This window comes from Anthonomus grandis, chromosome 13 (genome assembly GCF_022605725.1).
Source record: "Anthonomus grandis grandis chromosome 13, icAntGran1.3, whole genome shotgun sequence".
Lineage (NCBI taxonomy): Eukaryota > Metazoa > Arthropoda > Insecta > Coleoptera > Curculionidae > Anthonomus > Anthonomus grandis.
The window spans coordinates 4,749,491-4,777,261 of NC_065558.1; the positions used below are offsets into that span (position 1 = coordinate 4,749,491).

A 27,771-nucleotide genomic window follows, 5' to 3' on the forward strand; every position below is an offset into this window, starting at 1 on the left:
ATTCATTCTATTCTCAATTCTCCATTATTGCCTGAATGACCTAAAAAGTATACTTTTCTTAATAACCTATAAGTAAACAGTCGTTTTCGCCCCTCTTTTATTCAATACACCATTACAAACTAAATAATATAAAACATTTAGAGAATTTTCATTTAGAACTTTAGAAACTGTATCACATAAAGAATTCACATTAAATTAATTAAAACGTCAGTACTTATCGTATTGACATTTCGTAAATATATTAATGGGACAAAAATTGTTTTAAACACAAATACGTAGAAAATCATGAATGAACTTGACATTAATGTGCGGTCATTGTAAAACATTGAAGGTATTTAACATAGGTAGCAAAGGTCAGTATGACAATAATTGATAGAGTGTTCGTACAATGTATACATATGAATTATTCTGTTTTTATTATTTTTAATATTATGCTATTTTCCATTATATTAGGCAATGGAAAAGTCTTTCAAGTAGATTCAAAAATTAGTTCAATTATCCTAATTAATTTTTTCAGTCCATTGAAGTCATATTTAATTTATTCAAAGTATTTAAACTTAAGAAAAACTATAGGGAGTTACCTGGAAAAAGGTAATAATTAAAATTGAGGAGACATAAGGAAGGACAAAGAGAAGGAAAGAAAAAAAATTACAAAAATAATAGAAAAAGTTCATGTGACTAAAATAGAAATTAGATCCATTGAAAGCAATGAAAATAGAAATCCATATATGTAGTTTCTTCAATTGCCTGGAAAAAAGAAGAACTAAAAAAAAGAGAACGAATATGATAAGGAAAGCAAAAAAATTATGACGGAAAGAAAAACACTCTCAACTACCTAAAACGATTAAAATAGAAATAATTTTTATTATGACCAATATAAATCAGAAGCATTGAAGTTTAGTCCAGGAAAATATGCAGAAAATCAGATTAAATAAAACTAAAAAGAGAACAACAAAACAAAGGTAAAAGCTCCAAGTCGGGGTCTCAATAAATGTATATAATTTTATAAACTACGATAGAAATCGAAGCATTATCAGGCCTAAAAATGAGCTAAAAATTTTATAAAAAAACGCTTATAAATTATGATAAAACTTGATCAAATATTTAAACAAAAAAATTAAATTTTAAATCATTAAACTGCCTTTAAAAAAATTAAAAATAATATGTAGTAATTATTCACAGTTTTCTTTCTAATTTGATTTTTTCTAAATAAAATTAAAAAATTGTTATAAGTAAAAAATTAAATTTAAAATAGTTTTTCTTAAAGTTAAATTTCTTAATTTTATAAAATTTTATCTCAGTTACATTTTAATAAGTTATATAAATTGTCTTTAACCAGAACTAATCCTTTACAAACATTTTTATCATTTAGATAATTTAATTTTTATTTAAATCGTTTTTTAAATTTTATGATTGCTGTATATAAGAATATTAAGAATTTTATTTAAATTTGAAAAAAATATTTTCTTTTAATTAAAATTTATTTTTTTTTATTCAAAACGCCTAATTTGTTTTAATTACCGTAATTTTTTTATTTTAATTTATTTTCGAATACACTCGCTTTTCCTTTTTAAACTGAATTTAAAATTAAACGTATTAAACTCAGTTTCAAAATTATTTTCAGTAACATTTTTCAAAATTAATTTGATAAATTTAATTTAATTTTAAATTACTATTAGGAGGGTTCTTCTGGGTAAGTAATTAAATCTGATGTTTTATAACACATTTAAATTAATGTTAAAATTCACAAAAAAATGCCTTTAATTTTTGTTATTTAGAAAGTTTAAATTTTAGATTTAAATATTTTTTTATAAATCTCAAAGTCAAATTTCTGAAATTTTTTAAAACCTAAACAGGAAAAAAATAAATTTCAATTAAAAAAAAAAGAAAAAATGTTTGTTCTTCTCTTCTTGTTATCGTTTTTTAAATAAAATTATTTTGTTAAATTCCTTATTAAATAAAATAATAAAAATTAAATTTATACAAAAATTTCATCTATATTTTTCTGTTAAAGCTTAACTTTAAATTAACTAAACTCCTTAAATTTTTTTATTAATTTGAATTTAACTAATTTTTTAAATTTTTGTTTAACTATTTATAATAATCAAGGATTTTTTTTAAGCAAATAATTAAATTCAAGTTTAATTTCTCATACATATTTAAATTGACTTAAAAAATTATTAAAATTAAAAATATATATCATTTTACTTATTCCATTTCAGTTAAAATAAGTTTTAATCTATACTTATTAATATTTACAGTTTTCTAGTTTAAATATTTTAAATATGTTTTACAAGTTTTATTTAAATTTTCAAAAATTCCATTCGTTTTTTTTATTTTCTTATTACAAATCATTTAAAGTTTTCCTTTTTTTGTTCAGATATTTGATAAAATGTTATCTTCTTTTTGTGTAATTTTTTATTTTTAGGCCTGATGATGCTCTCCAATAAAAGCGAAACACGTATAGCTTATAAAATTATATATATTTAATAAGACCTTGACTTATTTTACTTTTTACTTTATTTTACTTTATGTTTCTATTAAAAAATAGAGCTGTCTTAATGTGTCTAATGAAAAAAAAAACTTTAAGGCAGTTAACATATTTGTTATTTTTTTCAGTTAGTTGTCTATATGAAGGAAGGAATAATAATTGAAAAAAAGTAAGAAAGAAAAAGAGAAGTTATAAATCTATTTGTCTTAAAAATTCATTGAAATTTCTTTCTTAAGTATTTAAGAGAAGCCGAGAACTTTATTTCTTTTAGGCATCTAAGTGCAGTTAAAAACTTTAAATAAATTCAGGTGATTACTTGGATGAGGAAGGAATAAAAATGTAGAAAACAAAAGAATGGAGGAAATAAAAGAAGAAAGAAATGAAAAAGAATTAAGTGAACAAATTAAAAAATTACAACTACCTGAATGAAAACAGAATTAAGAATAGAGTAGAGAGCAGAAAAAAAACAGATAAGAGAAGTGAAAAAATGAAGAGGAAATAGAGGAAAAGAAAGAAGAAAAAATAATCTCTACCTAATATTCTTTTATTTGTATTAGATCTTTAATATACACTCTAAAAATATAAAGCGGAAAACTCGGTTGATTACCTCCTAATACATAATAAGCCTAATTATGTAAAACAAAACAATTTCAGGAAGATCTTAAATCTTCAGCAACAGAGAAATGAAACGAGTTACAGACAATAAAAAAACAATGAACGTACGATAATGATCATGATAATATTTTCATATAATATGAAGGTAAAATGATGGTATCTTTAGAAAATTAACATCTTTGACTGCATGAAAAATATTAAAAAACGCGCAGTCATTTTCAGGTATTTAGTATTCATATATGGTAACGAGAGAATAATGGACGCGCATCACGTTTGATAATTGGTGAGATCATGCACCACTGGCCATTGTAATTTGTTAAATTAAAAATGTGTTTAAACCTAAACAGGTCTTGATCAGAAGGTCAACTACTCGCTTTTTTAGAAAGTGTCCTATTCCCTTATTGCGATTTTTCTTTAACGAAAATTTCTCTATAGTAAACGCCCATCAGGACGTGTAACCTACCCACAAAGATTTACTCGACTCATTTATTATCTGACCGGTAAACTTTCTATACAGTACGTACTGCCTCTATTTGTTCAAATTTATGTACACGTTTTTTCAACGTTACGCACTTTACTGTCACTAATTTCTGATTTGTTATTATTATTTCAACCGAAAGCGTGTTTTTAACAACTAATTGTTATGGCGGTTATTATTTACGATGTGAGTACTACAGGAAACGAGGCTTGTTCGGTTAATTGTCAAGATCACACGCGGTACTATAGAAAATTTATTTTTTGTTATTTAGGAGAGAGAAAGTTGAGAGGAGCATATTATGTTTAACTTTGATATTGATGTTAGCACCTTCAGGAACTCAAAATGTCACATAATCTCTATTTAAATGATGGGAAGTTAAGAATAAAAAGCTTTTGTAAAATTCATCATTGAAGAGTAAAATCAACCAATATTATTTTCGCTTTAAACAACGATTAAACCGCTATTAACATCTTAGCAGCAAAGATCACCCTGTATGGTGAAAATGTTGTTATATAATATAACAATTAACTGAAATTATAGTCTCATCTTTAACACTTTATCATCCTCATCTAATGTCAGAATAATCGCAGGTCGTGTGAATTCTTTAGAGCAAATTGCCTTAGGAGATATAGTATATGCGGAAATAAATGACTAGTTTTGTTGTACAATTTTATTCCTAAAAATATGCACTTGGATATGTGTGGTTTATTAGCATACCCATTAATCTAGAAATAATTTTTCCAAAAACCATGTGGAAAATGCACCATCAATAACTGAATGTTGAACTTCTGGATTTGTAAATCCGTATATGTTGAATCTACCTTCTATTCAGTTAATAATATGAAGACTTTCAGGTAACAACTACCTTTTAACAGACTATACCGCTAATATTATGAATGTTATCTCATCTTTGACACCCGTTACGGAGCGTGAAAGGTAACCGCTTAAAATCTAATATTATTTTATGCATTGACCTTTTTACGAAAATATTTTAATAAACCAATTAAAAAATTTGTAAAATGATCTTTAGTGGTAGCCTTGGGTTTATATGATGTTACCTTCTTAGCATAATATGAATACCACTTTGTATCCACCGATATGGGTTAATGCATGGACTAGTTTTTCACTGTTAAGTTATGTGTTGAGGCATATTTTACATGGATGCTTAATTTTGATTGGTCGTTAATACGGTTTGGTAAAAATGCAATTTTTATATGTCAGTACTAATATGAACATTTAGAATTAATTGGTTTTAAGCTAATCCGTTTAATTTCTTCATGACGGTTTATTACTATAATTTGCAATTTGTTAATGTATGTGTTTGTATTTAAAATACAAATTAAACATGTTGAAAATGTGTATTTTTTAATAAAAAAAATGAGTCCCAAAAAATAATAAATATAGCAATTCTGTGGACCAATGAAAATCCTCATACTGATATCACTTTGTTAACAATTTTGACATAAATTCAAGCCTTGGTAAGTCCGATGTGTATTAATTTTGAGATGGTTTTTGTGTTCAGTGTTTTTGTTCATGACCAATTTCTTTTAGTGTCAGAAATATGTTGACAGTTTTGACTTAGCTTTTTCACAAAAAGAAAATACAGAACCATATTAGACTGTTTTTTATTTTGTATTAAATATTATGCCTAATGCTTATAATAAAATAAAAATTTACGTCAAATAATAAAATTGCGTTGATGTACAATGATTTAATAAACAACGTTTTGAACTTTTTAGTCTCCTCTTTAAGTTAAAAAAAAAACAAGAAATATGGTAAAGTATACAAAGAATTGAGGATAATTTTATTTATATGTATTTATTCTTCTAAAATTCTTTTAGTTGCTATTAATTTTACTGACCTCCTGACTTTTTTTTTTATAACCTGAATTTATTTTATATATATTTTTAAATTAGTTATCTGTAAATTAATTGATTTTATTAATAAAAATTAATTGATTTTTTTAAATAGTTCTATCAGTATTAATTTTTTTTATTAAAGAAAAGAAAATCTAAGTTTGTAGTAAAAAACTAAAACAATTTAATTTAAACAATCAAATTTAAAATAAATGAACTTCTCGTAATATTTGGCAACAGTGATCATTATTTTAGTTTTAAATAATTATACTTTTATATTTATTAATTTTAAAATTTTTTTACAGGTACTGCCAAAATCCTAAAAGTTGTAATTTTAAGTATCTATAGTCAAAATTAAAATATTTTAATACAAAAATAATATCTCAAGATTTAATTTTATACCTATTTTTAAACTGTAAATCTAAATTATTTGTATATTTAATTTATTTATTTTATTTAAAATTTGTATCAGTATTTATATTTTTAGTATTGGAAAAGAAAATCCAAGTTAATTCAGTTTATAGTTAGAACTAAAATATGCTAACATTAAAATAATTTAAAAATTGAAACTAAACATTTAAATTAAAACTTAAAGCTTTTTTAAAATTCAAAAAATTATGGAATATTTCATTTTGCAAAAGTGACCCTAATTTAAATGGAAAAAATTAAACAAATATTTTTTATTTAAAAAAATTAAAATTAAATTATATTATTGCAAAAATTATTTCAAGATTTAATTTTATACATATTTTTAAAGACAATATCTAATATAACAAGCTAGTTCAATTTATAGTTAAAATTAAAATATCGTAATATTAAAATAATTAAAAAATGTATTCTTGCTAGTGATGTACTAAATGGTAATATTACCGAGGTAACATTACCGGTAATTTTGGTAATATTACGTAATATTACTGCATGATGTTTATTTTGTAGTTGCGATAATATGGTTAAGCCAAAGAGTGATGTTTGGAGATACTACGATCTTAAAGATAAAGACAACTATTTCTGTAAATATTGTAAAACCTCCTTTAAAATAAATGCTACCAGACAGTTCCAACATTTGCTTAAATGTGTCAAAATACCTGAAAATATAGTACACATTCTTAAAAAAGAGAATTTGCCTGTTAAAAATGTTTTCGGTAGTAACAATAATACCAATACCTCGCGAAGTTCACTTATGGTATTAGAAGATAGTGATACTGAAATTGCTGATTATGAAACCTCTCAGCAGGGACACGCATTTGAGACTTTAGACTCAGAAATAGCTTCACTAGTTCGGTCTGTGCCTTCCTCAGCTAGTTCTACTTTTTCAAGTACATCTAAAGCATCACAGGGTACAATTTCCTCGTATATTGATAACATGTCCTCTCAAGAAAACAACAAGATTGATGAAATACTGGCAAGGGCTATTTATGTCTCAGGAGCCCCATTAGATATGACAACAAAAAAAGTATGGTTAGATGTATTCAAAACAATGAGATGCGCATATAAACCGCCTTCTCGTTACCAGTTGTCGAATCCACTACTCGAATCTGAGTACACTAGAGTACAAGCTGCAGTTTCTTCAAAAATTAGTGAAATTGGTCAAATTGTAGAAATCACTCTATATCCAATTTTGTGATTAATACACCTCTGCCGGTATTTTATAAATCAATCCATACCGAAGATAACAGACATTTAGCAACATTTTTGGCCTCAGAAATTGAAAAAGTATTGGAAGAATTGGAAGCTTCAAATTTTTTGGCTATATTGTCACTGACAACGGAGCTAACATAAAAAAGGCTCGTGAAATAGTTAGCAGCAAGTACAATTACATAACTAATTATGGTTGTGTTTGTCTTCTGGTAGAAGACTTCTTGAAATTAGACCAATTTGCCAATTTTAAAAAGAACATAATTTCAATCAGAGTTGAAAAATTCGCAGATTTTACATGCAAGGTTTGAAAAATCCACTGCGATACATCTTTTTAAAATTGCCGGTGAAAACAAGATGGGGTTCCTTTCTTTCTTGTTTAAAAAGCTTTTTGGACACTAAACATTCATTGAAAAGTTTAGCAGTTGATGATAACCCAGATATTTCTGATGTTCTTTCAACAAATACAGTAAGACCTTTTCTTCAAAATGAATTTTGGTTGGAAGAAATTGAAAAAGAAGATCTCGGTTTCGCAATTATAGACTGAATTAACCGAGGAGAAAGAAGAATCAGATGAAGAGGTTGGGGATGATGAGGATGATTTACCATTATCCACTCTATTACGTAGTTCATTCTGACTCGTTTTTTTTGTCTTTCCTAATGTTTTTACAGTTTTGAATTAAAAAAACTAGTATTAGTTAAAAAGTTGTTTTTTTTTAAATAAATTACCAATATTACCGTAATATTACGTAATATTACCGATTTTTAAATTACCGGTAATTTTACATCTATAATTCTTGCTATTCAAATTAAAAATTAGAAAAATTAAGAAATCTTGGAACATTTCATTTTGTAAAAGTGACCTTAGCTTAAGTGTTAAAAAAATCGAAATTATTATAATTTTTAAATCTTTTTCTTTTTTACCAAATATTGTCAAAGAATTAAGAAAGCTATAATTTTAAAAAAAATTATTTAAGCCCTTTATTTTATATATAAATATATCTAAAATAAATATCTGAATAAGCAAAAATTACGAGTTTAACTAGCAACTTTTGAAAAATTGACAAATTTTGTATTTGAATTTGAAAAATTAAAGTTTTAGTCAAATGAATATTTAAAATATAAATTTAAATATTCAAAATTAGAACATCTTCATATATAAATGCCTTTGAATTTAGGACATGATTTTCCCAAATATTATACTTTATTCTTTTTTAATTAAAATGACTTAATTAGTCAAATTAATCCGTAACAATTATTATAAAAAGTTAAAATTAAGGTTATTATGCAATGTCGCAAAAGTGTTAAATAATATTAAAAGTGTAAATTACCCAAACTTGTATTTGAAACTTTAGTTTAAAGTTATTTTTTGTTAGTAAGGTAATATTAATAAAATCCAAATTTTTATAGCAAAAAATTAAAATATTTAAATATTTTAGTAATTTTCAGATTTAACATGTTACATTTTTAATTAATTATTTACATTTTAATTTATATATTGAACTGGTTTTTAAAAAAAACAGTTTTAATATAATTAATATAATTGACTATAAACCAAGTTGATATTCCATATTTACAAGCAAGCTACAAGTAAGCAATGCTTACAAGAACAGTTTAATATATTACTATTCAAATATATTTAGAACAGAGTAGTAATATACTGCACATTCAACGTTTCATGAAACATTTCCATATCAGAAATGTATTGTCTGACTATCATTAGACAAAAACCCTTTATCACATAATAATAATGTTCAGACATCAGATTTTCGAAATCACATTAGGGGGAAGCTAATCCGTATTGACCCTCTACATAAATTTGATAATTTATTACAAAACAATCAATCAATTAAGATTCATCTTCTCACGTTCCATAATAATTAATTTATAATAAAACGTCGTGACTCATCGTTTGCTCCTATTCTTCATGACTGACGAGACCTTCGAGAACTTATTTTAGTTATTTATTTAGGATCGTCTTGAAATAACTTAATAACAAATCAATTTATATAAATGGAGCTTGAGTTATTCAGGGAAGAAAAAAATTTTAAAATAAATTTTTGCTAATTGCATCGAAAGCCAAGATATTTTTGCACAACATTTATTCTTATATAAGTGGCACTCGTTCATTAACCAGAAATTATTTAATACCGAAAAGTGTACCATCTGCTATAGGAAACACGAAAATTACAAAACAAACAAATTAATTATTATGTTGTCATATTTAGTGCAAAAATTAAATGCTTTCTCCCTGTATTGTACTATTGGAATTATATGCATTTATCATCCTTATAGTGATTCACCGACATCATAGTCAAGTAATTTTGCTTTAATGACTTTTAAATCGCACGTTTGACATTTACGTTGCACTTTCTTTTATTGTTGAACCTGATTTTTGAGAAGGTCCTGCTTTTTCTTTTTTTTTTTTCGGTTAAAAGTCTAATTAAAAGTTTCATAGATTTTTTGTTATTACTAGGTGATACGTGAAAAAAATACATATTTTTATTGGGAAAACGACAAGACTTCAATCAGTCGTTTATTGTTTTTTATGCAGTTCAATAAAAAATAGGTTTGACATAATAGTAATGCATAATATTTTTGTCTCAACATGACCATAACTGTTGGAACAACATGGAACAAATATTCAGATATATTTTCAATTTTTTCCATGATTCTACAAAACTATTAGCTAAACTCAACTACCTGGAAAAAGACATAAAACAAGAACTATTTGGATAAATTTAAAAAGTTTCAAGAAAGTTTAAATCAAATTGTTTAAAACACCAACTTAATTAAATGAGTTATAATTCAAAACGTTTTCATTTAAGGCAAACATTAAATGCATAACTTAAATGGATACATTTTTTATTTTTTATTTTAAGCTTCCTTAAAATAGGAATAAAATAATAATAATATTAAAAAAAAGTCTAGCAACTAACAAAAATACCAATTTTAGTAACTAGTGCCGAAATACATTCTCCCCTTAGTTTTAATAACTGTATAAATATATATGTCGAGGATTTTTTTATTAATTTAATACTTTTTTTATAATTAATTTATTATCGTTTTATTGGAGAAAGGGATTTTTTAGGAATCAATGGGTTATACTGAGTGTAACTAATTGAAATTTATTGCTTCATTTTAGGAACTTAGGATTTTTAGGAACTTAGGATTTTTAGGAACCTTTAGGGATTGAAGATACTTTAATATGTTATTTTTTATGGAACTGTTTAGCAGAAAAAATTAAAAGTTTTATATATTTTTTATTATTACTAAAGTGATACGTAAGAATACTTATTTTACGGTTTTTTATCGAGAAAACGACAATACTTCAAACAGTCGTTTATTATTTTTTTACGCAGTTCAACAAAAAATAATACTTTAAGTTTGACATAATAGTAATGCATAATATTTTTAAATAAATTAAAAAAGTGGAGGATGACAGATACATTTTCAATTTTTTCCATGATTTTACAATAATGAAATTTTCTTAAATATTAAATAAATTAGGGACCATAAATTATGTCACCTTATTCAGTTTTAGGTCTAATTAATTGATTTAAATTTTTAAATTAATCTGTATCTGTATGTATCTAAAAAAAAATCTTTTTGCAGGCATTTTTTTATGGGGTATTAATAAGAATCAAAAAATCGACTTCAATAACTTGAAAAATTGTTTTTGTTTTCCAGGCAACTTACCCAAGCAGTTCAGAGTATTTGCTGTTATTCAGTTCACATTAGCTAAGAAAACGTAAATTTCTTTATTTCCAAATAATTTCACTTTTTTCATCCATAAAAAAATATATGATGGTACTGAGAATCAAGCAAAAAAAATCTGAAAAAATATCCAGAGATCTTACTAAATGTAAAACATCAATTTCCAAGCAGTTCACTCAACATAACCATAACTACCTGGAAAAAAACATAACACAATAACTATTTGAATAAATTGAAAAATTTTTCAAGGAAGGTAAAATCATATTCTTTAAAAGAGAAACTTAAGTAAATAAGTTACAATTCCCAACGTTTTTATTTTAGGTGCATGCATAACTTAAATGGATACATTCTTACTTTTTTTAATCTACCTTAAAATAGGAATAAAAAATAATAATTATACAAAAAATTGTTGCAAATAGTGTCGAAATATATTTTTTACTTCTGGTTGCTTTTAATAACTGGGTGTATACGTCGATTGATTCTTTTTTATTCTCAATGAAATATTTGTAAGGTTTTATTTTAGAAAGGGATTTTTTGGGAATTAATGGCTGATACTAATGGTATTAGTGTAATCAATTGAAATTTATTGCTTCATGACCCTTTAGGATCCTTTAGGGATTAATGATGCCTTAAATTGTTAATATTTAAGGAACTATTCAATAAAAAAAATTTAATTAATTAAAAGTTTCATATATCTTTTATTATTACTGAAGTAATACGTGAAAAAAATACTTGTTTTATGATTTTTTATTGAAAACTCGACAATACTTAAATCAGTCGTTTATTTTTTTTAAGTTAGTCATAAGTATATGAAAAATAATCGATTTCTTACATAAAATTTGACTTCAATAACTTGAAAAAATTTAAAAATTGTTTGTATTTTCTCAGGCAACTTACCCAATTTACTTTCAGTTACCTGAAAAGAAATATAGCTCTTTTCTAAGCAGTTCAGAGTATTTGGTGTTATGCAGTTCACAAATATAAAATAAATTGCCTAAGAAAACATTAATTTCTTTATTTCCAAATAGTTTTATGAATGAAAATTATTATAATATGATATTGAAAATCAAACAAAAAAAAAACAATTCCTAACGTTTTCATTTAAGTTATGCATTAAATGCATAACTTAAATGGATACATTCTTACTTTTTTTAAGCTTCCTTAAAATAGGAATAAAAAAATGATAATTATACAAAAAATTGTTACAAATAGTGTCGAAATATATTCTTTACTTTCGGTTACTAAGTTTTAATAACTGGATAAATATATATGTTGAGGGAGTTTTTATGAATTTAAGACTTTTCTTATAATCAATGCAATTTTTGCATTTGAATTTTTTGGCTGAATTGAAATTTATTGCTTCATGACCTCTAGGAACCTTTAGGGATTGATGATGTCTTAAAATCGTGAACATTTACCGAATAAGACAAAATATATCTTGATGACAGAAAAGGATAGGAAAATATAAGATTAAGTTGGGTGGAATTACGTTAAGTCGAGGTCTATACTTGATAGTTTCATTTTTATTCCAAATGAAACCCTTTCGATGTCTTGGCAATATATTACACAAATTCTCTCCTAAACACCTGGGTGCTCATCCTAATTGCAAATAAAAATTTAACCCGTGTTTAACCATATAAAGAAATTAAACGAGCCCATGCCGTTTCGCAACATCACGATTGCAAAATGGTTCTTTAAACGTTTTCACGGTTTTAAACGCACTACCAGCATTTTTAAAAAAAATTATAATTTATTGTTTTCGCTTATCATGAAGAAGATTTACAATTATTTAGGTTGCGTTATGTAATTCGGTATACTTCGACCATTGAAACAAGTAAATATTTTGGCTGAAGTAGAGCTGCAAACCGCTTTCTTACATAAGTAAAAGGTATATAAGTCATAAAATATAATCAAAAAATAATTATATAGTATTATAATAAAGATTTAATCATGTTTTCATAAGATAATCGGTGCGCTTGCAATTGATGCATGATGGTAGTATTATGTAGTTTATTGTTTATTTCTCGTAATGGTGAATGTAGAGAAATGGCAGGTAATGGGATAAGATGAACATTTCTGATAAGTTTTTTTTAGTATCAGTTAAACCTACTTCATATTTCCTATTTTTGCCAAATAGTCAAAGAATTTTTTCACCTTATTAGCTTGAGAATTTATTTGTTTGTTAGTAATTGACTTGGGAATAATAATCAATTTATTTTTAAGGATCCACCAATCTATATTAGAAAAAGAAGTTCTATCCCTTGAATCCTCTTAAATTTCGTTAAAAATGCCTTGGCATAAATCAAATACTAATTTTATCTGATATTTTTAATATTGTATATTACGAACCGGCTGGAAAAATGGTCTTATTCTAAATTAACTTAAAGAGAAATAGTGAAAAAAATTCCCCCTGTCTGATTTTTAAGATTAGTCTAACCCAGATGCAAAAGTACCGATTCGACAAGTATTTAGATGCTGTGGATGCCCACAATATAATTAGGTACAAGAGCATCCCATATTTTATCACTAAAATAATGTTGCACCATCACACTTATTACATTAATGCTGTTCATGCTTATTTAATTTAAATAAAAATTAAACTCAACATACATGCAATTTGTCTGCAACCATTTTATTTTTATACACAAATTATTCGCGTTTTGACTGGACTTTCGCATCTAGATTAGAGTAACTAGATACCAGAAGATTCCCGAAGAAGATTCCCCATGAAGTCCCGCTTCTTCAATGTAAATAAAAACGATATTTAACATACATGCAATTTGTCTGCAGCCATTTGCTTTATCAAACGTGTCACCCATGCGGTTTATCTGGGACCGCTTTCTTGAGATCACCAAAATCGATTTACGTTTTTACTACACGTTGGCATCTGGATTGGAGTAACTAGACACCAGAGCATTTCAACTTCTTTTTACTAAATAATGTTGTACGAGCACACGAATTATATTAATGTAGGTCCTGCTTCTTCAATGTAAATAAAAACGATACCCAACATACATGCAATTTGTGTGCGGCCGTTTGTTTTTTCATACTTGCCATCCATGCGGTTTTTCTGGGACCCCTTTCTCGAGATTACCGAAATTAATTCGTGTTTTTTTACCAGATTTTCGCATTTGGATTAGGTCCTGCTTTTTCAATTTAAATAAAAACGATATTAAACATGCATGCAATTGGTCTGCAGCCAATTATTTTCTCATATTTAGCATCCATGCGGCTTATCTGAGACTGCTTTCTTAAAGTCCTAAAAATCGGTTCGCGTTTTTACTGAAATTTCGCATCTGGACCAAAGTGAGTAATTAGGTACCAGAGCATCCCATATTTCATAACTTAAATAATTTTGGACCATCACACGATACACATTAATGCAAGTTTATTATGCGTATTTCCATAGTATTCATAGTTATAGAAATGCAAATAAATTGAATATTCATTCAGTTATGGGATGGTCTTTGTTTGTCTTTTTTTATCTATTAAGACAAATTTTCATTTGAATTTACGTGAGAAAACAATAGTTACCATCCATGCAATTTGTCCGTAGCTCAATGCAGATTACTTGTTTTCTAACAACTATTTTTTTTATTCATTTTTAAATGAATCAAATATCAATCTAAATACTTATTTGAAGGCTTTTTGGATAATATTAAATTGTTGTGGTTACAAAAAGTGTTTGTTCCTAATTATCTACTTAAATGTGTTCCTTTTTCTTATTATTTAATATTTATTTTAGTATTTTTTAAATATTTTGTACAATAAGAATATATTTGTTTTTATTTTTTTTAACAGTGGTTTTCGAAATTAATCACCCTGAAAATATAGAAGAAATTTACTCCAGTTGTAATTTAAGAATCGATTATAAAAGTCCTGGACTGGTAAGTCATTATTTTTTTTCTTTTATTAGCTTAGAAATTATAAAATATTTATCTCAGTAGTAAAACGTCCATGGGCTACTCAAAAGAAAATGGGTTTTCTCCGAGTGTTTCTTATATCATGAATTGTATTTAAGATGTATGAGTTTTTCATTTAAATTTTCTTCAATATTAGACCTATGTTTGGATAAAATTTGAACCGAAATTATACAGTAAGGTATAAGGAAAGTCACTGTTTTGTAAATTAATACCAAAGACAGAAATATAATAGTATACAGAAAGGTTCAAAATTCAATATTACACCACTTTATGTTCTCGTAAATATATTGAAAATAAAATTAAAATAATAATTAAAATATTTTATCAGTCAAGTTCCTGTTCAAATTCCCGTTACTTGTAAGGATTACCGGAGGATCATAAATAAATAAGTAAATAAATTTTAATAATTACGCTTTTTATGGTAAATTAATAATAAAATGCGGTGAGAATAATTCCGCCTATTTTATTATGATTTAATAATGTACCTACCAACGTGGCGCAATCGATACAAAACCGCCGTATAATTATTTTACCATTTTTCTTTTTAATAATAACATCCGCGTTTTAAACGACACTAAGGTTATTAAATCAGAAATTATATTTTATAGTGAAAGATTAAACTTATTCTCTTTATATTAGAAATATATTGTAAAATTCCTAAATATTAAAACGTCTAGTCCTGTCTATATTTAATAAACCTTTAGTATACTTCCCTGTTGTGCAAAAAAACAATAGAACAGCACAGCCGTTTCAACAAAAGATATTTTAATGATCCCCGAACGTCTTATAATAACCAAATAAGTACTTTATTATTATTATATAAGGTATCGCTTTAGCAGTTATTATAAAAGATGTTACATGCCTCTGAAACAATACGAGACACGTAAACCAACCAGTCACGCATTCCTGCGTTTAAACAATAATTATCCTCAATTGAATAAATGTTTGTTTTATTAATATTATATAATTTTTTTCTCTGTTAGTCAAAGTGATAACTTTTGTGTGATGGTTAATGTAATTGTAAAAAAATTATGGTTTTAAGGACTTATTTTTGTTATAACCTTCATCCTATTGAAATTAATTAAAATTAACTCTGTTAAATAAATATTCTTTTTATCTTTCTTATTTTTGATTTTTTTGTTACTCATTCATTTTTCCGATTTTTATTAGTGTACATTTTATGTCATTTTTTAAAAGTTCTTATTATCCTTTCTTTATGGGTTTTTTGAATTTTCTAATTCAAATTAAACAATAATTATCCTCAATTGAACAAATGTATGTTTTATTAATATTATATAATTTTTTCTCTGTTAGTCAAAGTGATGACTTTTGTGTGATAATTAATGCAATTGTAAAAAAATATGCTTTTAAGGACTTATTTTTGTTATAACATACATCTTATCCAAATTAATTAAAATTAACTTTATTAAATAAATATTCTTTATATATTTCTTATTTTTGATATTTTATTTATTCATCCATTTTCCCCATTTTTATTAGGGTACCTACATCATGTTATTCTTTAAAAGTTCTTATCATTTTTTCTTGTCGGACTTTTAATTTTTCAAATTCTACTTTTTGAAAAATTTCGCATTTTATATGAATTCAAATTTACCTGTTCCGACTTTTAAGTTTATTCTTAATTTTTTTACTTCATTAATTTTAATTAATCAATTTTGCTTTTTTCTTCTTTATATTCTCTTACACGTTTTAGTTATAATCAATTACTTTTTTTTTGGTTTCTTGTTGTTTTTTTATATAATTTTATTGAATATATTTTCAACTTTTATTCTTGAATTTTATTATTAAGTTTATAATTAAGAATTAAGTTTATAAAAAAATTAAATATTTATCTACAAACTTTGAAAACAATTAATGAAGACTTTTTTGCTAATCAGTCTTTTGTCCAGACTGACTTAATTGGTTATTCTTCCACTTAAAACGTGAATTTTCTCCATATCTCATGTAATATTCTAATAAAATTAACTACAATAGATTGAGAAATATCTTTTTATAAGTACAATTTTCCATATTCAAATTTTTAATTATCTGTCCTTTCAGGTTATTAAAAAAATTAAGGTTGGTTTAATCCAGGTTACCCTTTAAGAAGATTTTGAGTTTATGGTACATCGTCAACTTAAACTAAATTTTCTCTGAAATGATATTTTAATAAAATCGACTCCATAAGATGAGGGAATAAATAAAATAATATAAAATGATAAAAACACAGCAAGAGCGTTTTTTGTCTCCTCTCCTTTGAACGTTTATGGTAAAACAATCTTTGAGGAAATTCTTGAAGAAGGAATGTAAATCAACGATAAACAATTTTAGATACGCCGACAGTATTGAAGACCTCTGGAATCTATTGCAAAGAATAAATTACTCTTGTAAATCATATGAACTCAATACGAACTTGAAAAAGACAAAGTATCGAGTCCAACATCATAAATATTTAGACACAATAATACATGATTCATCTATACATCTTTTTCTTTAGTAGACTGGCCAAGAACCATTTGAACCCAAAAACTCTTCATAACGCCCTTTATAGAACCCCTTTGCTAATTTTCGTCTTAAATTAAGAAAAAAACCGTTAAAAAAATCCATATATAGCGGATATTCTTGACCCCAAAAGCTTTTAAAAATCTGCAATTTACGTTCAATAATTCAAAGACAAATAATATGTTGTAATACGAACTGGTCGGAATCACGAAGGACCACAACGCATTCATAAATTCAAGAATTAAAGCCTAAAGTGATGTAGATCAAAAGGCGTTTCAAAAGATGTAATATTACATTTATTTAGAATGTGCAACAGCTAACTACCTTCATAATATACTTAAATAAATGGACCATATTTTGATGCAATAGGTGAGAGATGGTGTAACGAATTTTAAATTTGCTGCCTTATTAATCGTATTACTATATAAGGATAAAGTATTTTAAGCAAAAATACAGGAAGAAACAATTATTTCGATGTTTCCTGCAACAGATTTCCTGTAATAAAACTGACCCGGAGAAATGCTCTGTAATGATATCTTTTACTTTCTTCATTACTTTTTATGGTGCACATAAGAATGCAATTCTTATCAAACTAGATTTGAATTAAGTGGGTGTGTTTTTATAATATATAGCAGTGTAAACTAAAACAAACTGAAATTTCTTAACGATTACATAAAGCAAATAAGAAATAGCCCGAGGTAAGAATGGGTACAATCGTCTATCGGTCACGGTGATTGATAGACCACGACGAGAGTCAATTCTAATTATTCGTTTCTTTTATGAATTGTCTTTAAGATTAAAAGGTCAGGACTTTGGGATCATCGTTGATTGGTTTTTTCTGTTTTGGGTTTCAGATAGTTCTCGTGAGAAAATATTTTTTTTGTTTTACAAGTAGTCGTTTGTTCTAGGTATTTAAAGACTATTTTTCAAAGATTATTTGTGTTATTTTAAGCACTACTTATTTTATTTATAGGTACTTAAATTGGTTTTGAAATTCAAGTATTTTCTCTGTTTTCTTCAAATTTTAAAAAATATTTTTAATACTTCCAGTTGAAGTTGTTTTTATTATTGTATTTTTTACCAAGGTACTAAGAATCTTGTTCCAATAATTTCTTTTTTTATTTAATTAAATATTTGTTTTAGTTTTTAAAAGTCTGTTCTTTTTTAATTTATTTAAAAGGCACTTATAGTCGGTACCATATTTACTTTCTGTGTTTGTAGGTGCGCTTTAAATTTCTTCAAAATTGTACACCCAGTTTGATTTCTATTAATTATTTCAAAAGTTCTACAAGAGTCTACAAATATTGCCAAAATAAAATTCCTTAACAATTTCCTTACTAAACTTAACTAATGCAATAACAGGCTTTCATAAATAATGAATATGAAAGCCTGATTGATTTGTTTGCCACGTTTTTTTAATTTTCTGTTTTCCTTAAAGTCATTTAAAGCAACTGAAAGTATTGTTACAATAATTTCTTTTTTGTTACCGTATATTTCCCTTTTTTTTCTGTTTTCTTTAAAGTCACTTAAAGCAACTGAAAGTGATGTTGAAATTATTTATTTTTTTATTTAATAAATTTCTTGATTTTTCCAGGCATTTAAAATATTTATTTTAGGCTCCTAAAGTTTGTTCTGTTATTTTTCAATTTATTTAAAGACTCTTAAAGTCAATTTTCCTATTTGCTGTAACAAAAATATTTTTATTACTTTCAGGTAGTTTAACTGTATTTTTTTTAATTCCACTCTTGCTTTTGTTTCAGGTTTTATTTAAAGTCACTTAAAACAACTAAGAGTCTTGTTCCCAATAATATTTGTTTTATTTAAAGTAATTTCTTGATATTTCCAGGTGCCTAAAATATTGGTTTTAGGCTCTTAAAGTATGTTCTGTTTTTTTTTCAATTTATTTAAAGGCACTTAAAGTCAATTTTACTATTTGCTGTAAAACATATTTTTTTTACTTCCAGGCAGTATAAACTGTTTTTATTATTGTATTATTCCTTTTAATTCCTGTTTTTTTTAAAGTCTCTTAAAATAGTTGAGAGTCTTGTTCCAATAATTTCTTCTTTTATTCAGAGTAATTTCTTGATACTTTCAGGTATTTAAAATATTTGTCTTAGCAATAGTCTATAACAGGCATTAAAAAAAATTAAAAATAGAAAATTACAATTACCCATCAAGATTAATTAGTATACACGTAGACATCTCATGCTAAAATCAGTCTATATTACTCATAATTTACCTAGATATTTTCATATTTAATTAATTTTTGTAGAAAATTGACCCTTTTCTTGTTCCCTGTATGCATCAAATATTAATCTAGTAATTTTTTTTAATGAAATATTGCAAGAAATTCTTTGTTTTTTTTTTAATTTTTGTTGATGAAAATTAGTTACAAAGATGGATTGTGTGCCATAAAAAATATCGTAATTTGAAGATTCCGCTCAGGTTAAAGAACATGGAGCCAAATATACCATATTACTTTAGCATGTTTTTCTCAATGGTCTGCTGACAAAAAAAAAACGATCATTTTATCTAATGACCGAAATAAAAACAATTCAATTAATAAAAAAAACATGAAACATTATATTCCATAGCCTGTAGATTCCATAGATGTTGACTGGCTGCTTACCAAAAGTTAAACCTATATTAGGACAACGTTAACATGTAATAACGCCCAACCAATTCACTTTCTTCAGATTTCTTTACAATAAATTCAATTTATTTATTAGAGGTAAAATAAAAAAATTGATATTTGGACATTCTCAATTTTATAGATATAAAAAATTAATTAATTAATATTTCTTTTAGAGAATGAGAATCTCAAATATTACTCCAAAAACTTAAATATGACTCTTAAAACTTATACTGTCTTAACGTAATATTCTTAGGGAACCCAATTTAGAATATATACATGTGGAACTTCTAAACTTAAGGTATAAGTAATATTAGTTTTTGTCATGATAGATTCTTGTAATTGCAATTAGTTTCAACATTTTTAAAAGTATTATGATTATTTTTTATCAATACATATGTGTATATTTGTTTCGATTGTAAATCTTTTAATTGTAGGTACTTCCTTTTTCTTAGTTATATTTTTTATTGATTTTATTATCTCCCGTTGTTTAATATTATTGTTTTTTAAATGATGTTAAGTCTTTCACGAACAAGGGTAATCTTTTGTGGGTTTTTGTGTATTCATTTCCTTCTGACTTGTAATGTAATTTGAATGTAACTTTTGTTTTTATGTTTGAATAAACTTATAATTATTATTATTATTATTAAATAAATGTAAGATGTTACAAACATGAGGATACCAAGCGCAATATATGTTCAGGTTTCTGTTTTCTTTCAACTAATTTAAAGGCCCTTAAAGTCATTTTAAAATTTGCTGTATAAAAAATATTTTATTACTTACAGGCAGTTGAACTGTTTTTTTTTTAATTGTATTTTTCCATTTCTTTTCTTAATATAATTTCTGGTTGTTACTATCCAAGCATATAATTTTTGTAGGTCTGATTAATAACTATCTTAATTTTTTTTAATAAACCTATCCTTCCTCCAAGAAATTTAAGAAAATTCTACTAGCAAGCCTAAGATGAGCACTTATAATTACCGGGAAAACAAAACAATTTTTTTTATATAAAGTTTTCCAAGCATTTTCCATTATATTAAATAATTATTAATCAATGATTACAGGCATTATATATTTTTTATTAGGCATTTAAAACCTGTTCTTCAATTTAAAAAAAGTATATATTAATGATTCCTTCTGTAAAAACTGATTTTTTTTAACCACTTGCAAGTAGTTTATTGCAGACACTTAAAGCCTCTTTTTTCAGGATTTTTACTCTAATTGAAGTGTTTTTTTTTCAACAAAAAAAAATTTCAAACATTTTCTATTATATTCTTAAAATAATTTCACGACTCTTATCTTACATTGGTATATTAGGCACTTAAAGTCTGTAGTTCAATTTAAAAAAAACATATTTTCATCTTCCATTTTTTCTCAAGCCACTTAAAGCCATATTTCCAAACGTTCCTTGCTTAAAAACTGATATTTCTGTTACTTGAAGTATTTTTTTGCCTACACTTTGCAAACCTCTTTTTGTGATTATTTTTTATTTATTTAGAATAAATATTTTATTACTTCCAGGCAGTTGAACTGAGTTTTTGTCATTGTATTTTTATTTCTTTTTTAGATTCTTAAAGGAACTAAAGCTCTGGTTCAATAATTTTTTGTTTTATTTAATGTATTTTCTTGATATTAAAATCTGTTCTCCAATTGAAGTATTTTCTCCGTTTATGTCCTGTTTTCTTAAAGCCACTTAAATTTTCTGTTTAAAAAATAATTTTTAGTTGCTTCCAGGCCTCTTTTGTTGCATGTTTTTCAGTATTTTGTACTCTAATTTAACGTTTTTTTTTTTTAAAAATTATGCATTTTCTATAATATTTAAAAAATAAATTCTCGGCGCTAACTTGCAATAGATATTTTCATATTAAGCAATTAAAGCTTTTTCTTTAATTAAAATATTTTTATATTTATTTTCTGTTTTCTCTCAAGCTACTTAAAGCCATATTTCCAAACGTTCCTTGTCTAAAAACCGATTTTCTTGCACGCGATCACTTGCAGTTAAAGTAGTTTCTTGCAGGCACTTTTTTACGATAATTTTCTATTTGTTTAGAGTAAATATTTTATTACTTCTAGACAGTTAAGCTGCGTTTTTGCTATTGTATTTTTCCCTATTTTTCTGTTTTCTTTAAAGTCACTTAAAGTAATTAAGAATCTTATTGCAATAATTTTTTGTGTTTTTTTTAATGTAATTTTTTTATATTTCTTATTATAAAAGTCACTAAAATTGAGCACATATTTTCTTTAAAAAAATATTTTTTTATTACTTTTAGGCATTCTTTGTTGCAGAAGGATTTTTTACTCTAATTAAAGCGTTTTTTTACATTCTTTCACATTTTTTTTATTAATTTAATTAAAATAATTTTTTATTGCTTTCATATGATTAATTCATTTTCATATGGACAGTTGTAGCGTTCTTGTAAAAATTTTCTATTTATTAATCAAATTATTTTCTCTATTTAAAAAAAATATATTTAATTTTCTGTTTTTTCTTCCAAGGGACTTCTTTTAATTAAAGTAACTTATTAATGTTTTCTTTTTGATTAATTTTTAGGTTATTTTTCTAAGCACTTTTTAAATCAATTTCTTAATTCCTTATAAATAATTTCTTATTTATTCCAGGCAAATTGACTTTCTTTATTTAATAATTTACTAATTATTTAAAAACTTTGAGTTTTTAGTCTGAGGTTGATATTCCTTGAATTCACTTGGATTCCCCTTACTTAATTTTTGCGAATTTTCGAATGTTTTTTTTAAAAGGACCTTTTTTCTAGACTTTTTTAATATACTTAAAGAACAATATATATCGCATTTTCCGTTTTCATGGTAAACATGTACCATCACTCGACATTGCAACACCCATAAACGTACTTAAAGAAAAATATGCGCAAAACAAGATTCCGCGTACGGAATTTTAACTCAACTTTATTGGTCTTCTTTACACGCGATGACACCAAAAAAATCGGGTTTCGACGTTTTTTTAAAGGTCGAGTTATGTCAGCGGTTATGTCACGTTATTTATTGGCACCGAAGGAGTTTGTTTCATCAGTTTGGCAATTATATTAATTATTCTGGGCCCTAAGACTATTATGAAACCTAGATAAGATCAAGGTTTTCAAAGGTCCTTCATAACTAGTAAACGAAAGTTTTCACTTGATAGGTTTGTCACTAACAGTCTCGATTTCTCACTCATATATATATGAGCAACTTATTCACGGTAAAATTCATACGAGTTTTAAGCGGCAACCCAATCTTCCAGATAAGAATTTCTGGGTTATCCGTTTTATTATTGTTATTATTCTTCTAAGGTTGACTGCTCTTTTATTACTCTTAACACAACAGCGATGTACCATAAAACCGTACACCGGTTTTGATGAATCTGAAATGTTAATGCTGCTACTTATTTGTTGCGAAACCGAACCTGATGGAGCGTGCAAATGTAATTTGGTTTCGATAATTTTTTATTTCATCTCGTAATCTCGTATTGACGGTTGCCTCATATGTTTGTTTTTGTGGGCAATATAGTACCACCTTATTTAGTTTTTGACCTCAGATGATATAGAGCCAAGATGAGAGTTACTGAAGCTTCTTTTAGTTTTTTTGTTTATTCAGAAAATTTTTAGGTTTTCATGATTAATTGTACTTTTCTCTTAGATTAAATTTAAATTTAAGAAATGATTGACCTAATTGCATGGGACCTGTAAACCAATTCAAGTAATGATTTCTTAGAACATTGAAAAACCTTTCAGAATGATTTAATGTTGCATTCAAAATTATTTTAAATATGGATGAAATTTGCTAGGAATTAAGTAGTTATACCTAGGGAATCAGAAGGGTTATATTTAAAAATTGGAATATAGGAATATTGGAATTGTTTTCATAAATGTTATAAATTCGTAATAAAATTTTATTTTCTGAGAAACAAGGGTAAGATTTATTTTTTGATAATTTTAGGGTTTTTTAAACTAATTTTAAACCAGTTTAGCCTAACAAAAGATTTCAAAACCTTAAATTTAAAAATTTTGAATCTTTTAAATTAAACATCTTAAAGGTTAAATAAAATTGCAAAATAATATTCTCTAGAAATCAAAAAACAAATAATATTTATAATTATGCATGACTTTAGAAAATTCTAATCTCCAGACAATTAAAAACGTTTATTTACAATTATTATTTACAAATTTATCAGCAATTTAAATCTATTTGTTGTTGTTTCTCGATTGTCTTATTTATTTGTATTCGTGTCTTATTACTTTATTATTTACTTCTTAAATTTATGAAAACAGGAAAATTCTATTAAATATTTTTTTGCTTAAAGCATTATTTACTTTGACAAATATCTGGCAGTAATTGATTTATTGTAATGATCGTCTAATTAGGGTCGAACATTTAAAAATATATTTATTAGAGTTGAAAAAACATAAAAAAATCGTTTTATTTAGTATTATTATTTATACATTTATTATAATTTTTTTCAATATTTTTAACTTTTTTTTGCTATTAATCTTACTTAATTTTTCTTTATGTAGTCATATGATAAATACCATTATAATAAAAAATTATTTATTTGAAAAAAATTAATAAAATAAAGAAATAACTATATTTTGACATTTTTTAAAATATAAAAAAAATTAAAATCTCTTTTAAAATTATTAGCTGTATTTGTTTAAATAAACACCTTCATTTTAAGCTGAGAAGTTGGGATATAAACAAAAATAATAATAATCTTTATTTAGCATAAAAAAGCTATATATAAAATACAATACATTTTTACAAAGTTCAATGAAACTATAATATTTTTGTAAACCCAAGATATTATTATAAGCTACTTTCGTAAGCAGGAATAACAAAATAAAATAACAAAAAAAGAATAAAAAAAAGTTGATTTTTTAAAATAATTAAATAAAAGAGGAATTCTAAAATATTTATGTTTTAAATTGTTAATATTTTTTTTATTTATTTAAAAATGTTACTTGTAAACTAATGAAAAATATCTTTAATTTATATAAAAATGTTAAATTAGGAAATTTTGAATTTTTTAAATTAAATTTCTTAAAGGTTAAAGGATTTATAAAAAAAAAAAATAAAATTAACGTTTTAAAAATATGACAATTTATACAGTATAAATTCGTTTTAAAAATTATTAAATTAAGAAGGGAAGTTATTTATAAAAATAAAATTTCCTAGAAGAAATATTTTATTCTTTGCTTATTTTTGATTATACATGACTTCAGAGGAGTTAATATTTAAAAGATTATTATATAAAGATTTATCAGCATTTTAAGTCTCTTTGTTGTTGTTTCTCGTTTATTTTACATACTAGTATTTATAATTTTTTTTGTAATCTATTTTTGATTTTTTTTTAAATATGGAAATTCAGTTAAATGTTTCTTTGTTTAAAACATTAATTGTTCTGATAGATTTACGCCTGTACCTAATAAATTTCTTGAATAAACATTTAATTAAATCAAAACGATTTATTTATTACTATTATTTATAGATTTATATTGAATTTTGTTATTAGTTTAACTTTTTTATTTACTTTTAATGCTACTAATTTTACTTTATTCATTTTTAATTTTCTTTGATTCTACTTCAATTCTGTGCTGAATTTTTCACTATTTAGTCATAAGGTTTAAATAAATTTCCATAATAATAAACACTTATTGTACTAAAAAATATATATAAAAATTGAAAAATGAGTAGAAAAATTAATCTTAAAAAAAACTTTTTTGGAATTATGAGTAAAATTAATTTTTTCTCTGTTATTAATGATTCTTTGATTTCTTTTTTAGTTTAACAACTTAATTTTAACCTACGAATTTAATATAAAAAAGATTAGGTTTTTCATTCATCAATAAAAAAAATGTAGCAATTGAATATTTTGATGAAAATTGTAGAATAAATTTTGAAAAATCAAAAGAAACAAATTTTAAATTGGTAATAATTTCTAAAAACACAATTGTAACCTTAAAAAATTTCTAAAAAACATCTTAAGGGTACGTAAAAAAATTATTATATAATACATTAAAATGTAATTTAATTGAAAAAAATATAATATATAAATTTATAAATTAAGAGGAGAAAAAAAAATTGAATTCCCTTAGTCAAGTCAAGAACAAATTTAATTTATTGGTAATTCTTGAATATACCTGAATTAAGAGAAGTTCAATACTCATCACAGTAAAAAGCGTTTCTTTACGATTATTATTTACAGGTCTATCAATATTTTAACAGTATTTGTCGTTGTTTCTCGATTGATTAAATACTTTAATTCGTGTTTTATTACTTCATTCATTTTTTCTGTATTTTAATTTTTATATTTTTTTAAATAGAAAAATTCGACTAAATGTTTTTCTGTTGAAAAATAATAGTTATTTTAATTATAATAAATTCATTGTAATGTAGGTACGTTCAATTCGAATTGAAAATTTTAAAATATCTTTATTTGAGCTCAACGTTCAACAACATAAAAAGTTTATTAAGTTTATAATTTTTAAATCGATAATTAATTTCATTATTTTTGCAATTTTCTCATTTACTTTTATTGCTGTTATTTATTTATTTTTGATTTGTTTTCATCTAAATCTAAGCTTCATTTTTCACTTTATAGTCATATACTTGTAAATTTGAACAAAAAAATTGAATAAATTGCAATCGTGACAAACATTTATTTATTTAAAAATAAAAAAATTAAACCTAAAAAAAAAACTTTAAAATATTATTAAAAAAAAAATTAATATCATGAAATTTATTTTTTGTTTATTACTGATCCTTTGAGTTTTTTTAGCTTAATTTCAATACAAAAATTTATTATAAAAAAAATTTAAAACATAAAAGAATAGAGTAATTAAATATTTTATTAAATGACAAAAAAAAAATTAATAGATCAGTTAAAAAAATCAAATGAAAAAAAAAACTTAATAGCAACAACTTTTGGAGTCAAGACAAGACCTTTCAAATAAAAAAAAAATATTTATTTGAAAAATTATAAAATTAACAAGAAAAAATTAAAAAATTTGTTATTACTTTTTGTAATCTCTTTTAAGTCAATTTAATCAATTTTTGTTAAAGACTTTAAAAAAAGCTACTAATGAAAGAAAAAGTTTCGTATTCAAAATTAAAATTCAAACTCAAAAATAAACAAAAGAAAAATTAATTTTCATTTAACATTTACAATCAACTCAACTTACCATAAAAGCACACTTTCCATTAAGAAAACCCATCCTGAAGTCTTTAAGAGCCACTCGAAAAATCCACCCACGATCCAACAAAACAATTATCGAACCACACTAAAATCAACTAATAAAAAGCGAAAAATAAAAAGCACCCGTCAAGTATTCAACTTCTTCGGTAGTCGCTCTTCATTCAGAGCGTGTGCATCGCAATCAACAATCAAATTCGACTAAAACAATAACAATAAATAAACGATCTCGCGACTGCCAACGGTTTCGCGGTTTCGTAATCGCGAACGTTGTCTGGTCGATCTGTTGGTTCTGTGTAAGAAGATCTTTTTGAAAAAAAACTGCTCATAGGAAACGTTTATTGGAGTGGGGTGCTGTAAATTGTCCTTTCTGTGATCATAGTTCAAACTTGTTTTAGGTGGTTAGTACGATTATGGAAAAGGAGTATCAAATTCAAAAGTGCTTATAAATAAAATACAAAACTATGTATATATGCAGTGCAGATTCTGGTCTTTACCATTGTAACCCGAAAAAAAATTTCATTTTATTAAAGGACAATTCAGATTATGTTTTTGAATAGTTATTTAACCTAATCTAATGATACAAGTACTAACATGCATGTACTAAACAGACAGAAACTAAAAGAATACTAAAAATAATTTTAAAACAAAACATACTTGGCGCATACAGAAAGAGCAAAAAAAACAAATACATAAAATATATATCCAACTTAATTAATTA

At 24.8% G+C, this 27,771-nt stretch overlaps 1 protein-coding gene across 1 annotated transcript in view; it reads right to left on the reverse strand.

Moving 5' to 3' along the window:
* Positions 1-27,341, reverse strand: part of LOC126744003 (uncharacterized) — a 41,976-nt gene extending 14,635 nt beyond the window's left edge. The window contains exon 1 of the mRNA XM_050451310.1: positions 27,040-27,341. Within this exon, the coding sequence (XP_050307267.1) occupies positions 27,040-27,072 (33 nt within the window). The 5' untranslated portion in view covers positions 27,073-27,341. The remainder of the gene's footprint in view (positions 1-27,039) is intronic.
* Positions 27,342-27,771: the final 430 nt, after the last annotated feature.